The sequence below is a fragment of the Tachysurus vachellii genome, chromosome 18, assembly GCF_030014155.1.
Source record: "Tachysurus vachellii isolate PV-2020 chromosome 18, HZAU_Pvac_v1, whole genome shotgun sequence".
NCBI classification, from domain to species: Eukaryota; Metazoa; Chordata; class Actinopteri; order Siluriformes; family Bagridae; genus Tachysurus; species Tachysurus vachellii.
The window spans coordinates 13,824,101-13,836,941 of record NC_083477.1 but is presented as its reverse complement, the minus strand read 5'-3'; the positions used below and the strand labels follow the sequence as shown (position 1 = coordinate 13,836,941).

Below are 12,841 nucleotides of genomic sequence, written 5' to 3'. Positions count from 1 at the left end.
GTTATGTATTTCATAATTAAACCCACTAAAAGTGTTGCATGTGTAAGGGCCTACCTAACATAAATGACCCTGTAGGGTCCATATATGTCAAAGGTTACCCTGTCTTCCCACAGAAGACCTACTTTTGCACAAAAAAAAATAATGCTGGCTATGATAGAAATGTGGAACGATGCATTGCAACATTGAAGGGCTGCATAGCTGCCGACTGGTCAGTGTGGTGCTGCTGAATCCTATCCACTGCTGAAAGCACTTACACCATGGAAGAAGGTGGCCTGATCTGATGAATCACATTTTCTTTACATCAGGTGAATTCTGAGTACACGTTCAATGCTTCCCTGTGGAAGAGATGGCACATGGATGCATTACGGGAAGAAAACGGGCAGTGTTTCTTGATGCTACTTTGACAAGTACCACCTAAATAAATAGGCCAGGTACACTTTGGATCTGCTGCTAACATCTTGGTGCCAGATACCACAGCACACCTTGTTGTCTTGCGGAGTCCATGTCCATGCCTTAAACAATCAGCTGTTTTGCATGCACAAAGGGGACCTACACAATATTAGGCAGGGAGATTTAATGTTCTGGCTCGTCTGCGTATATAATATTTATGATTGTTTTGCAACTATCCCGTTTCGCCGAACTGTAAAAGGTGTCTTTTAAAAGAATGACTGAACACGTACACAATAACCTCTTTATTAAAATGCAGATTGAATGTTGTTTCATGATCCAGAGGTAAAGATGTAATGTCTAAAAGACTCCTTCAGCAAGAACGAGTAATTTAAAACATTTTGCAGTTTTACTGCAGTGTGCATAAAGTATGCTTGATATTAGGATTTGTTAGATCATTTTTGAACCAAAGATGATTGCTCTTAAATAAAAAGGCACTTTACACAAGCTTGATTTAACGTTACACAAACAATGGAAATTAACATTGATTCAAACCTTCTGTGTTGAACTCGTAAACATTATCGTAAACATTACTCGTGAACTCGTAAACATTATATTAATCTTGGTAGCATGTGGTATCCTAGTGGATAAGGTGTCGGGCTAACAATCAGAATGTTGTGAGTTTGATCCCAGGTTCAAGTTCAAGTTTCTGTCATTTCGCTACATGTTGAGACATGCAGTGGAACGAGATGTGTCTCACAGGTCAAACGGTGCAACATCCATACAGACATTAAACATCAAAAAACAACACAAAGCACAAAACAAAGCAATACAATTTAAATACACAAAAAAATACACTGAAGCAATAAATATAGGTATGAAGACTCTACAATGCTTCCTTGATACTGTACACATGCAACAAGAGGCATTCAAAGTCAGCAGCTGGTAGCGGACTAGTGCAAGATGTGGTGTGCAACATGAGCATGTAAACATTTAAACATTTTTGATGTGCCAGTGTGCTAATGCTGAGGAGAGTGTGACTGGTGGCAGTCAGGTGGGTCACATCACAGGAGTCCTGTGTATTTTCAGGGGGTGGCAGTGGAGGTTTGAGTTCAGGGCTCTCACAGCTTGGGGGGAAGGTCCACCAAGCTGCCACTGTTGGGCCCCTGAGCAAGGCCCTTAACCTTTAATTGCTCAGTTATATAACAATGACATAATGTAAGTCGCTCTGGATATAAAGATATATATTCATTTATGAGGTGCCTTTAAATAAATAAAAAATAAAATCACTATTATTAAATGAATGAAATTTGATTGGCCCCTAATTACCTTTCAGGGTAAAGTTTTACAAGTAAACTTTATAAAGGGTTTAACAGAGATGGTCTCTTCATGAGGGTCCCATCCTCAGTCCTCAGCCACAAGGTCAGTTCAGCCTTCTGTTATTCTGGGAGTGTTCATTAGGAGACTTCTCTCTATTGATCTTAACGGATATGAATCATCACCGAAATGTGTACACGACCACAGGGGCTGCTATATATATAAAGCCTGAATAACGAGGCCAGGAAACATTTCAGAGCTTATTGGAAACGTGGTTAAGAGTATTTGTTCCTCTGGTTTTTAGACATGGGGAAGTCTGAAGAGCGAGTTTTGCTCATTCTTGCTATTTGTGTGTTTGTTGTTCACACGCCAGCTGAAGCCTGGTACAAACAAGCAGCAGGACCCAGTTATTACTCAGTCGGTAGAGCATCTGGGCTGCTGTCAGGAATCAGATCAGCGATTAGAAGAGATGAAGCGGACACACGGGACAGCGGAGGATTCACCCAAAATAACGCAATCTTACAGTCAAATTCACGCAAGTTCGCTTTAAAAAATATGGTAAGCTCTCGTTTTATTCTACTACACAATTCTGTTTATTCCTGTGACTGGTTTATGTGAAGAGATTCGCACGTGAGACATAATACAGACGGATAGATTTGTTTCTAATAAGTGACCAGAAACAAATCCTTGCTACGGCTGTAGGAAAAGCGAAACTGACACAATCATATGAGGTGAGGAACAAATGCAAATTTAGCAGTAGATCGTAAAGTTTCATGCAACCAGAAGTCAACTATTTATTGCATGTGCGATATAAATGAGAAATATTTCATCACAAGATAAGCTGCGCTGTGACACACGTCTAAATATAAAGAGCTTAATGCTGAAAAAGTGCCACTTCTCGTACCTGTGCTAGTTGAAAATGCTTAAAAATGCAAATATTCCAAATTAATTTGTTATTTTTATTTGTTTTTGGCTCCATATCTCTATATTACCTGAAAAACCTGACAAAACAAAACGTGAGCTGTTCTTTCAGCACCACACAGGGAACAAACTGCGCATGTGCAAAAGATTTGTATCAACATTTCAAGATTCAAAATTCAAGATTCAAGATTTTTATTTGTCACATGCACAATTATATAGGGCATATATAACCAGCAGTGAAATGTGAGTCAGGTCCGCTCCATGGACATTGCACTTATTAGAAAAACACAAAAATGAAAGAATGAGATAAAAGTAAACAATGAAAATATAAGAATAGAATATATATATATATATATATTGTAGAATGGAAAATAATGTGCATGAATGTAAACTGTAGTTATAAATATAAGATGCACAGGGATGTACAAGAGGCAATGTGCATTTGTTGCATGATTTAAGATTTTATTTGTTACACACAGTATACAACTTGCAGTGAAATGAAAAATCAGCCTACCACTTCTTAGACAGTGCAAATAAATAAACTAAATAAAAATAGAAGAATATTATAATAGGATATGATGTGTATAACTATCATATACTGTAGAAACTATTTCATTTCTTTTCTTTTCTTTTCTTTTCTTTGCAGCCTGTTTGTGTGAAGGACGTTTTGCCGGAGCTGCAAAGCTGTGAGTTGATGCTGGACTCGACGTTTCGGTGTGAGGCGGCCGTCATTCTTACCCTTGACTCCAGTGACTGTGTGAACACACGAGGATCATCTTTGTTTCCAGACTGAACAAATGACAACATGTGCTGCAATTAAGTGTGTGTCCAGTCAGTAGACTATACAGTTTGTGAGTACAGTATGAAACTGGGGTGCCTTACTGTATTAGTCTAGGAGATCACACAGGAAAAATGAAAACAATATGAAGCCTAGAGCATATCTATGAACAGCACTTTCCCCCCAGTGTGTACAGATGTGTATGTATGTGTAAGTGTGTGTACATACAACTATTAATTCAAGATTGTGTCAGTTATGTATGAAATAAAAAACACATTTGCAAACATCATTATGAATTGCTGACATTTATTGAATCATGACTGACATGAAAGAAGACATAGCACACCTCAAATAAATAAATGTTTGCTTATCACTAAGAATCTCATGCTATAGGCATAGCTTAAAAGTTTTTGTGTGTGTAATAAATTTTTCTTTACAGTAAAGAGGTGTGGTGAATGTACACCAGTTTGTCCATGGGCCATGTGCCATAACCAGGAAAGTAATACATCCCTTAAAACTTAAAACTTAACACATTTGTTCTAGCATTGACATGGGAAAAAATGTACAATATAAACTTACACTCTAATACCAGTAGGTTTTCATGCTATTTCTTTCTGTAAGAGGACAAGATAACACTTACTGCATCATTCAAACAGTGCAAATTATTATTAAAGTCTTGCTAAAAGAAATGCCCTTACTCTTCAATAATTTATCAAAAAAAAAAAAAAATCTAAAAAATGTTGTTCACCTTGTTCTTATGTTATGTTCTAGGTACAGCATGTTGTACTTAAAGGATGCACTGCACCTAGAAATAACATGTGTGTTGTCCTTGCATTTGTTTTTGTCATATAATTAACCAGTACATAATAACACATAGTGTTTCAATATCATTATACATCATCATTCACACATTATATGTCATCACCACCTACTTCTACTCACTTTTATCCCGTGATGACAAATGGCTGACATTTCGGTCCTGATCAGATGAATATGTCATATGGTCTAATAAGTATAAAAATGAAATAAATAATATGTTACGGCCTTCACTGTCACCATTAAAATTCATTTGATTGCAATGCATCTATCCCTAACCCTATCACTGTAGTATAAATGTTATACGTGGTGTATAACCATGAAAAATGCCTTTGAACACTCCTGAAATGACACCCCATGGCTGTTGTTTTTTTATATACCTTGGTAGTAATTAAGGCTTGGTTGCTTGAGCAGTGTCTAGAGTCTTTGATGTCTTTAATGACATCTAATGTTAGAGTTCACAGTGAATATCGTGTATTAAAAAAAATAAAAAAAACTATACATTTTAAACTGTATGAACCATGTATTAAATATATATTAATCACGTATTAAAAATAAAGCAGTTCATTATCTTAAGACAAATGATCATTGAAAGTTTACAAAAAGATTTTCTTTTGTGGTATTTGTTCATCCCTTCCCATGAACAAATACCACAAAAGAAAATCTTTTTGTAAACAGTTTGTAGACCTAAAACAGTTTGTAGATCATCACATCTGACCATCAAACCCATAAATGATTGTTGAACATATAGAGAATGCAAAGGCATCACAGACAACTGTGTGTGTCCACATTTGTTGTAAGAGGTTGCCAATACAAGATGTAAGTGAATTGAATTCTGTTTAAAGAAATGTCTCTAATTAATGGTGAATAACTAGCAATCTGATTCTGTTGTAGGGTTTTAGACAGAACTTTTAAAGGTTTTCCAGAGAAACAAGCAGAAAAATCCAAAGCGCAGTAAAGACGATTTTTATTTATTGCTATTTATAAAATGAAGCTAGTAATATTGTATTAATGACTGTGCTTTCAAGCTTGATCAAGTATGTTACTCAACACAAAAAGGTGCTCAGGAAGAGTAAAATCATACACACTGAGTGCCACTACAATACAAATGGCACATCTGAAATAGATGAATCACCTTTTGCTTATATAATACACATGAAATAAATTATACATGAACTCCTTAGCAACAACTTTCTTATTTAGTAATGGGTATATGGTTTACTTTACATACACATACAGTATAGACAAAAATAAATACACACATATTATTTTAATTATATGTTATGGCTATGTAGAAATCAGACACAAGTAAATTTAGTGTCAAGTAAATCAGGGAACAGTTAATGAATTCGATTTAATTTATTTGTATAGCATTTTTAACAATAGACAATGTCTCGAAGCAGCTTTACAAAAATAAAGATTAAAAACATAGAATAAAGATTACAAAGTTTAAAATGACATTAATATTCATCCCTAACAATCAAAACATCCATCGAAACAATAATAGCATGCTAGATATACAGTAGGGCACTCACTACCTCCATTGTAAAGTATCTTATTTTCCGCGTTTGTCATAAATTACTGCAATTTTGTCAAGCACATGGACAAGTAAGTCTGTAGTCTTCCAGTAAGTTTGACTGTCCTGGTACAGTAGGTTTAATCAACCATAAAGAAAATGGAAATGGAAAATCATCCAGCTTTCTCCTACATCAACATCTCCTACTTGAAATAACATCAGTTCTTTAGTGCTTCAGTCCTCAAAGTTCAAAGTTTGTCACCATTAATTATTTAAATAATAGTGCCCATATCCTACATTAATTTCACTGTGCCTTCTAGCAATATACAGGAGATATTTTGTTGTGTGGAGCCATCTACTTATTTGATATAGCTTTGTTCATTTATAAGTAATACGCATGCAGGCTAGCATACATGTCACTATAACCCTTAATATAGTTCAAATGAAATAAGTGTACAAGTTACCAATGATACAGTTAAGTACTTTTTAAAATATACTCCAGAGTTCCCCCTATTCTGCATGTCCTAGCAGCTAGAAACACTAAGTGTGAGCTTTGTGTTCCTGTTTGATTAGTTTACTTTCACTTCAATTATAAAGAACACATTTACTCAGTTCAGTTCAATTCAATTTATTTGTATAAAGCCTTTAACAATTCACATTGTCTCAAAACAGCTTAAAGTTACTAAATATCTCTAACAATTTATCCCTAATGAACAAGCCGGTGGCGACGGCAAGGAAAAACTCCCTGAGATGATATCAGGAGGAAACCTTGAGAGGAACCAGACAGAAGGAAACCCATCCTCATTTGGATGACACTGGACAGAAAATAATGTAAATGGTAAATAATGTCCTTTCTACAATAGTTTGTAGTTGAGTGGAATTAAGCAGCCAAGACCTCCTGAGGAACTAATGGGTCAGAGCAAATTCCAAGTTCACCACAGACCCAACACTGTTTCCTTCCTGCCAAAGTCTTTAAATAATCACTGATAAAGACCCAACCATAAAGCTGGTTGACAAAACAGTTGGTCAAAGCAGGTGTGACAGTCTCCTGGGGTCCCATCCACAGCAATCCCATGATTGCATTTACTACTACTCATTTATGCAAATAACAACTCAGCCAATCAACAAAGGGTATAAAACCATGTAGATACTATTTAAGATGCGAAAATATTCAAAAACATCTCAGATCACAACTCAGACCTTACAACACACCGATCCTTGAAGTAGAAGCAGAAAACCATAACAGGTTCCACTTTTGTCAGCTGAGGTTACACTGGTGAAAAATCATGTTAAAATGGTCGGTGTTAGTATTTTATAGAGTATATAGCATATAGAATAGTCCTACTTCAGGAGGTGAAACCAATAGTTTGAAATGGTTGATAAACTGTTGTCAAAACAAAACATTTATTCCGTGAGGTTCCTTGCATGGGGATCTCATAAAAGTGCAGAAGGTGTAGATGAGTACTTTCCTAAATTCCTTGCTTCTGTGAGAACAAATAAAACAAACTGCTGTGTCAATAATGTTATTTCCATCGCTAATGAAGAAACCAGAAGTCGAAATTGATTGTTTAATCAATTCATCTTTATCTCCAAATAACTATGAAATGTGCCTCCAATGTGGCTGGAATAAAAACCTGGAGCCCCACCAACATTTTGCAGATGAGTGAAAGAGCGATGCCTGCTTTAGAGCTTGTGATTTCATTGGCTGTATTAGTAAATTTACATCTAGAACAGCTGCTATAAGTGCCATACTATCTGTTAAATAGATTTAGTTTATTATATTAGCTCTTAACACTAGCTATTTAATTGTTTTGTTTTATTTATTTATTTATAAATTTACTTATATTAAATTTTAGCTTCTTACATATTTCCAGTCTGAAATTAAGCTAATTAAACAAAAAAAACTTTTTTCCATAGCATTTTTAGCCTTTTTTTAGTCCTTACCAAGTGTGGCAATAATTGTGTAGCTGAGGGTACAAACACATTCAACTCACTCAGAACATGCACTGCTATTACCAAACAGATTTGGCAACACTTCTGGCCTAGCACTTTGTGACACATCCATAATTGCAGGAAATAGGCTAGCTGGCAATTCATCCCAATAATCAGAAGTAAAGATCACATCAGAAAGCCAGTAAGACCAGGCAAATGAGACATTTCACTGGCAATTTAATTTCTAGATGTAATTGTAGTGACAAACGTTATCCTCTCTTTCACACACGGAACACCAGCATGACATCCCCACATTTATCCTAACCAGGATAAAGCACTTACCAAAGATGAATGAATGAGTGGATTTTCCAGCAAAGACAGATTTGGTAGTGAACACTTCTAGTTTTTAAGAGCCACATATAAACAGAAGAAATTTGAGTGTGTGGAGGATCAAAGAAAGTAAACCAATCAATATTTCATGGGTCTGAATCACAGCACAGTATGAGGCCTCCTCTAGCTGTGTTTAGCCTTCATAATTGTTATGTAATATAATTGTAATGCCTTTCACACATACAAACCATTTCTATACAAAATGAAACAACCACTCAAACCATTCTGTAGCATAAATGGTATAAAACTACTATATATATATACATGTATATATATATATATCCATCCATCCATCCATCCATCCATCCATCTTCTGCGGCTTATCCGGGACCGGGTATATATATATATATATATATATATATATATATATATATATATATATATATATATATATATATATATATATATATATATATATATATATATGTATATGTATATATATATATATATATACATATATATATATATACATATATATATATATCAAGTGTCATTCATTTTGAAGTGGACAATTTCAACTGGATATTATAGACTTAAAAATAAAAATCCTCTGAAATAAACAATGACCCTAATTTCAACTTATAAATTCCAGTCTGAACAATTCCATTTTCTGAGAAAGGAAATTGTAATATTTTAATACAGTACAGTCGTATAAGATCTGTGCAACTGCATATAAAGTAATCTAACTTCACTTATAAACTTTTTCAATTCTTTCTGAGAAAATGCTCCAGATCTAACCAGTTGTGAAGGGACGGTCTCTGCACAGCAGCCTTGAAGGCATTCGATGGGATTTTGATTAGACTGAGATCTGTGGTCTGACTGTACCATTCCAAAATGCTGAACTTCTTCTGAAGTCATTGCAAACTGAAACACCTTGTTGACTGGTCTGAGCTTACAGAAAGTGTATAGTAGTATACTGTAGGTGAGCAGAAAATCAGGTCAGAACTCACAATGCATCGAACCTTGAGATGGATGAGCTACAAAGCAGAAGACCACATTAGGGTCCACTGAAGCTATCATGAGCACAAACTCACCCAAGCTGGACAGGTAAAGTCCAGGTGTCAGTTTTAGGTGAATCTGTGGAAAGACGTAAAAAAAAAAAAAAAGGTAATAATATAATGATATCCATGAATGACTATTTTAAAATGATCAGAATTATGGAAATCACATCTACGTAATTCTTTTACATTAATTGTAACTGATAACATTAACTGTGACATACGCAGCTGTAGCATTTTGAGTCACATTATCCCTTTAGTCTTATCACAAAATGAATATATTTAGAGACTTTTACTGTAACTATAATGTAGAATGTTTTAACCACCACAAAAGTGCTGCATCATTTTAATGCTAACTGCATGCAGCTGAAGACAATTAGCACATTACAAAGAAACAACACCTGCCTTGCACACAAATTGGCACCAAATTGCATGGCCCTTGCCATTTACTTTACAATCTCTCATGCTTCCCGGTTTCAAAACTCCAGTCAGCCACTGCACTACTTTCCATCTGTGTTTAGAAAAGAAAGATCGTATACTATTTAGAACTAGCATCTCACAGCAATCTCACAAAAGTGGTGTGACTCCAACCAGAAGTAGATCATTAGGATGGATCAGGTAGGTCTGGAAAGCAGAAGATATCAAGATTAGTGATATTTCAGGATATAACAATCAATACCTGACTGCTGTCATGTTCTGACAACAAGCCCAAAGATTATTTTCCAGCAGCTGCAAGTTTTTTTATTTATTTATCTTTTTATTATTTTTTTTTTAAATTAAAGCACAACTTATATACTTCATTTGTTACATCTGCAACAAATGAGTTATTATTGTAGAAATTATAAGATAAATAAACCCATAAATACATTGCAGTTGACGTACAATATACAATGCAATAATACACAATACAGTTAAGAAAGATGGGGAGAAGAGAAAGGGCCGACTTTTTAACCTCGATGGTTTAATGCAGTGCTCACAATGCATTCAAATTCACATATCATGTATTAAGTGATGTAGAGTTTGTGGGCATACAAGGGAATGATTAAATAAATAAATAAATAAATAAATAAATAAATAATCCTAAGCAATGGCATTTATCGAGTTCTGATCACTGAGCTGACAAGGCCGCAGGTCTTAGTGCATGGATTATTCATCTGTCCATCAAACAGCTTTAAAATGTAATCAGTTGGCCTCAATGATTAGTTTATCTTTGAGAAACAGCAGTAGACATTTCTGAATGTCAGTTTGATGATGGTTACTTGTTGAATTAAAAAAGATTTTGAGGCAGTACTAAGTTGGAACACACTTGCCGTAATGTAATCTAAAAGCCAGAAAAGACAAACAAAAAGGGGGCTAGAATTAATACTAGAAACTGAATTGTGTCGAATTGATTGATGTGGTAGCATATATTCTTGTTAAAAAAAAAACAGAATATTATCTTGCTTTTGGAAAAATATCTTTTTTGTGGTTAAGGTGCTGGACTACCTTATCAGAAGGTTGTGAGTTTGAATCCCATGTCCACCAGGGTGCCGTTGCTGGGCCCCTGAGCAAGGCCCTTAATGCTCTTAATGTATAAAAATTAACTAAAAATATAAGTCTCTCTGGATATAAGGGTGTCTGCTAAATGCTGGAAACATAAACGAATTGTGTGTTTGTTGATAATGAACATTCAAAGAGATTGTTATCATGCTGCACAATAAACAGTGAACAACAGCATGGTGGGATGTCCAGTACTAAAAAGAAAACCCTGAAAACAGGCATGAAAGGGATAGCGTTAGCATCAGAAGATCACAATGGGTAACAAACCTTGTGTGGTTTGACATGAGGGGCCTGTGCATAATGTCAGCAGTTTGAAGAGTGCTCATTGTAGCCTACGCAGCAGCTCGACCCACTGATCAGACCAACCGCTGCTGAAATGCCCACAGCTCATTAGAAGGTAAGAGATCACAAAAGACCTTTTACACTTCTCTACTCCTACACACACAGGATAAAGCGTTAAATATAATGCATGGTACCTAGGGCTTCAGTCTTTTCCGTTACTCTTCACTCGGAGATAAACTGAATGAATGAGTTGTACTGAACGAAACGGAAGTGCGACAGAGTTCAAGGATGTTCTATAGACATAATTCTACACTTCACAGTAGAGTAGTATGAAGCCAGTCAGTGGGTTTATTTGTAGCTTCGTGCTTAGACGATTATATTAAAATACATAACACTGCAGTGGGTTTGGTAGCAGTCAGTTATTATAATTATTATAATCATATTAAGTTTTGAAAAAAAAAAAAAAATCAGCAGTAGATTTCAGTATCAATATCATGTTAAATGTATTCAGTATATATTATATGTTACCTTGTAGTCGTGAGAGAGAAAAACTCTATAATATTATAGAGTTTTTCTGTACTGGCATAGCATAATGATTTCAGATCTACATATCATGTTGTACATTTTAGTAATCTCACTCCTAGCTATGATCTCATTGAGAGGCATTTTGGTCATTTTATAAAATGCTAATAATTCTATTCCTTATGTGTATCTTATTGGTGTAACTTATAACTCTATGGGAAGTCAATACAGCATGGATAAGATACTGTATATTCTGGTGCTTCTTTGTGCACTTACTGGAAAATCCAGAGAACAAGATGTTACAAAAGTCCAACCTAGAAATAATAAAATCCTGAACTAGTTTTTTCATCACCACACAGTGACATTTCCAGTGACACTAAGTAAAGTACTATCTTTACTAGATAGTAAAGTACTATCTTAAAATGAGAGCAAGACCAAGTCCAAGTTTTTTTTTACAGCTGCACACGATGTGTAAAAGGCTATCCAGTGTTACAAAATTATCAGATTACTTCTAGCTGCCTGTGATCCTAGAAGAAATACTTTTGTCTTGTCTGAATTAAGTAAGAGGAAGTTACCCAACATCCATTGCATTCTTTTATAATTTAAGTCAATTCAAGAAGCTTTTATTGTCATTTTAACCATATATATATATATATATATATATATATATATATATATATATATATATATATATATATATATATATAGCTGTTGCAGTACACAGTGAAATGAGACAAAGTTTCTCCAGGACCATGGTGCTACATAAAACAAAGACAGAGCTAAGTAAGTAGTCCTAGATACATAAAGTGCATCTGTGCAACCTGGTGCAAACAGTGCAGGACAAGACAAAAAGACAGTGCAGGACAAAAGACAGTGCAAACAAAAAAAAATACAAGACAATACACAAAAGACAATACACAGAAACAGTGCTGACCGGTGTAAATACTGTATGTTCAAACAAGCACCATACTGTATCCGGAGTGGCTGCTGCGTGATACTGCTGTGCTAATTTATGACAATTACAGTATATGTAGAATTTCTGAATTGAGTGAAAAGTTGAATCTTTGAAAGATTTATTGAGGTTTGTCTTCTTTTTCCTTTAATAACAGTGTGCACTAAATCTGGTGAAACCTTGTGAAGGTCGTCTGAACACATGCTTCAATAGAAAAGATCACAGTATCACAAATTTGCTCATATTTAATCAGAGACTAAGAAATATAAAATAATCTTGAATATTAAATTTCACGGTTGTCTCAGAGTTTAAACCCCTATGTAGCTGCATGTCATGAGCATACAGTCAACAAATAACTGTACAGAGAGATAGCATATACAGAGACGATACCTGACAGTGAACATGGACTTAGACTAATGATTAGAATCTGAAAATCCCATGACCTAATAATGTACATATGACAATTCGGTACAAACACAAATGATTACTAC

The 12,841-nt window shown here is 34.9% G+C and overlaps 1 protein-coding gene and 1 long non-coding RNA gene across 2 annotated transcripts; one reads left to right on the top strand and one right to left on the bottom strand.

The window, feature by feature from the left end:
- Positions 1-2,010: 2,010 nt before the first annotated feature.
- Positions 2,011-3,418, top strand: LOC132861537 (neuropeptide B-like). The gene is made up of 2 exons (XM_060893103.1): positions 2,011-2,262; positions 3,272-3,418. The coding sequence occupies exons 1-2, from the start codon at positions 2,011-2,013 to the stop codon at positions 3,416-3,418; spliced, it is 399 nt and encodes a 132-aa protein (XP_060749086.1).
- Positions 3,419-8,997: 5,579 nt separating this feature from the next.
- On the bottom strand, positions 8,998-11,025 carry LOC132860597 (uncharacterized). The gene is made up of 3 exons (XR_009649861.1): positions 10,862-11,025; positions 9,616-9,679; positions 8,998-9,134 (listed from the first exon to the last, which is right to left on the bottom strand). It is a non-coding gene; the product is annotated as an uncharacterized LOC132860597 (long non-coding RNA).
- Between the last annotated feature and the right edge of the window lie 1,816 nt (positions 11,026-12,841).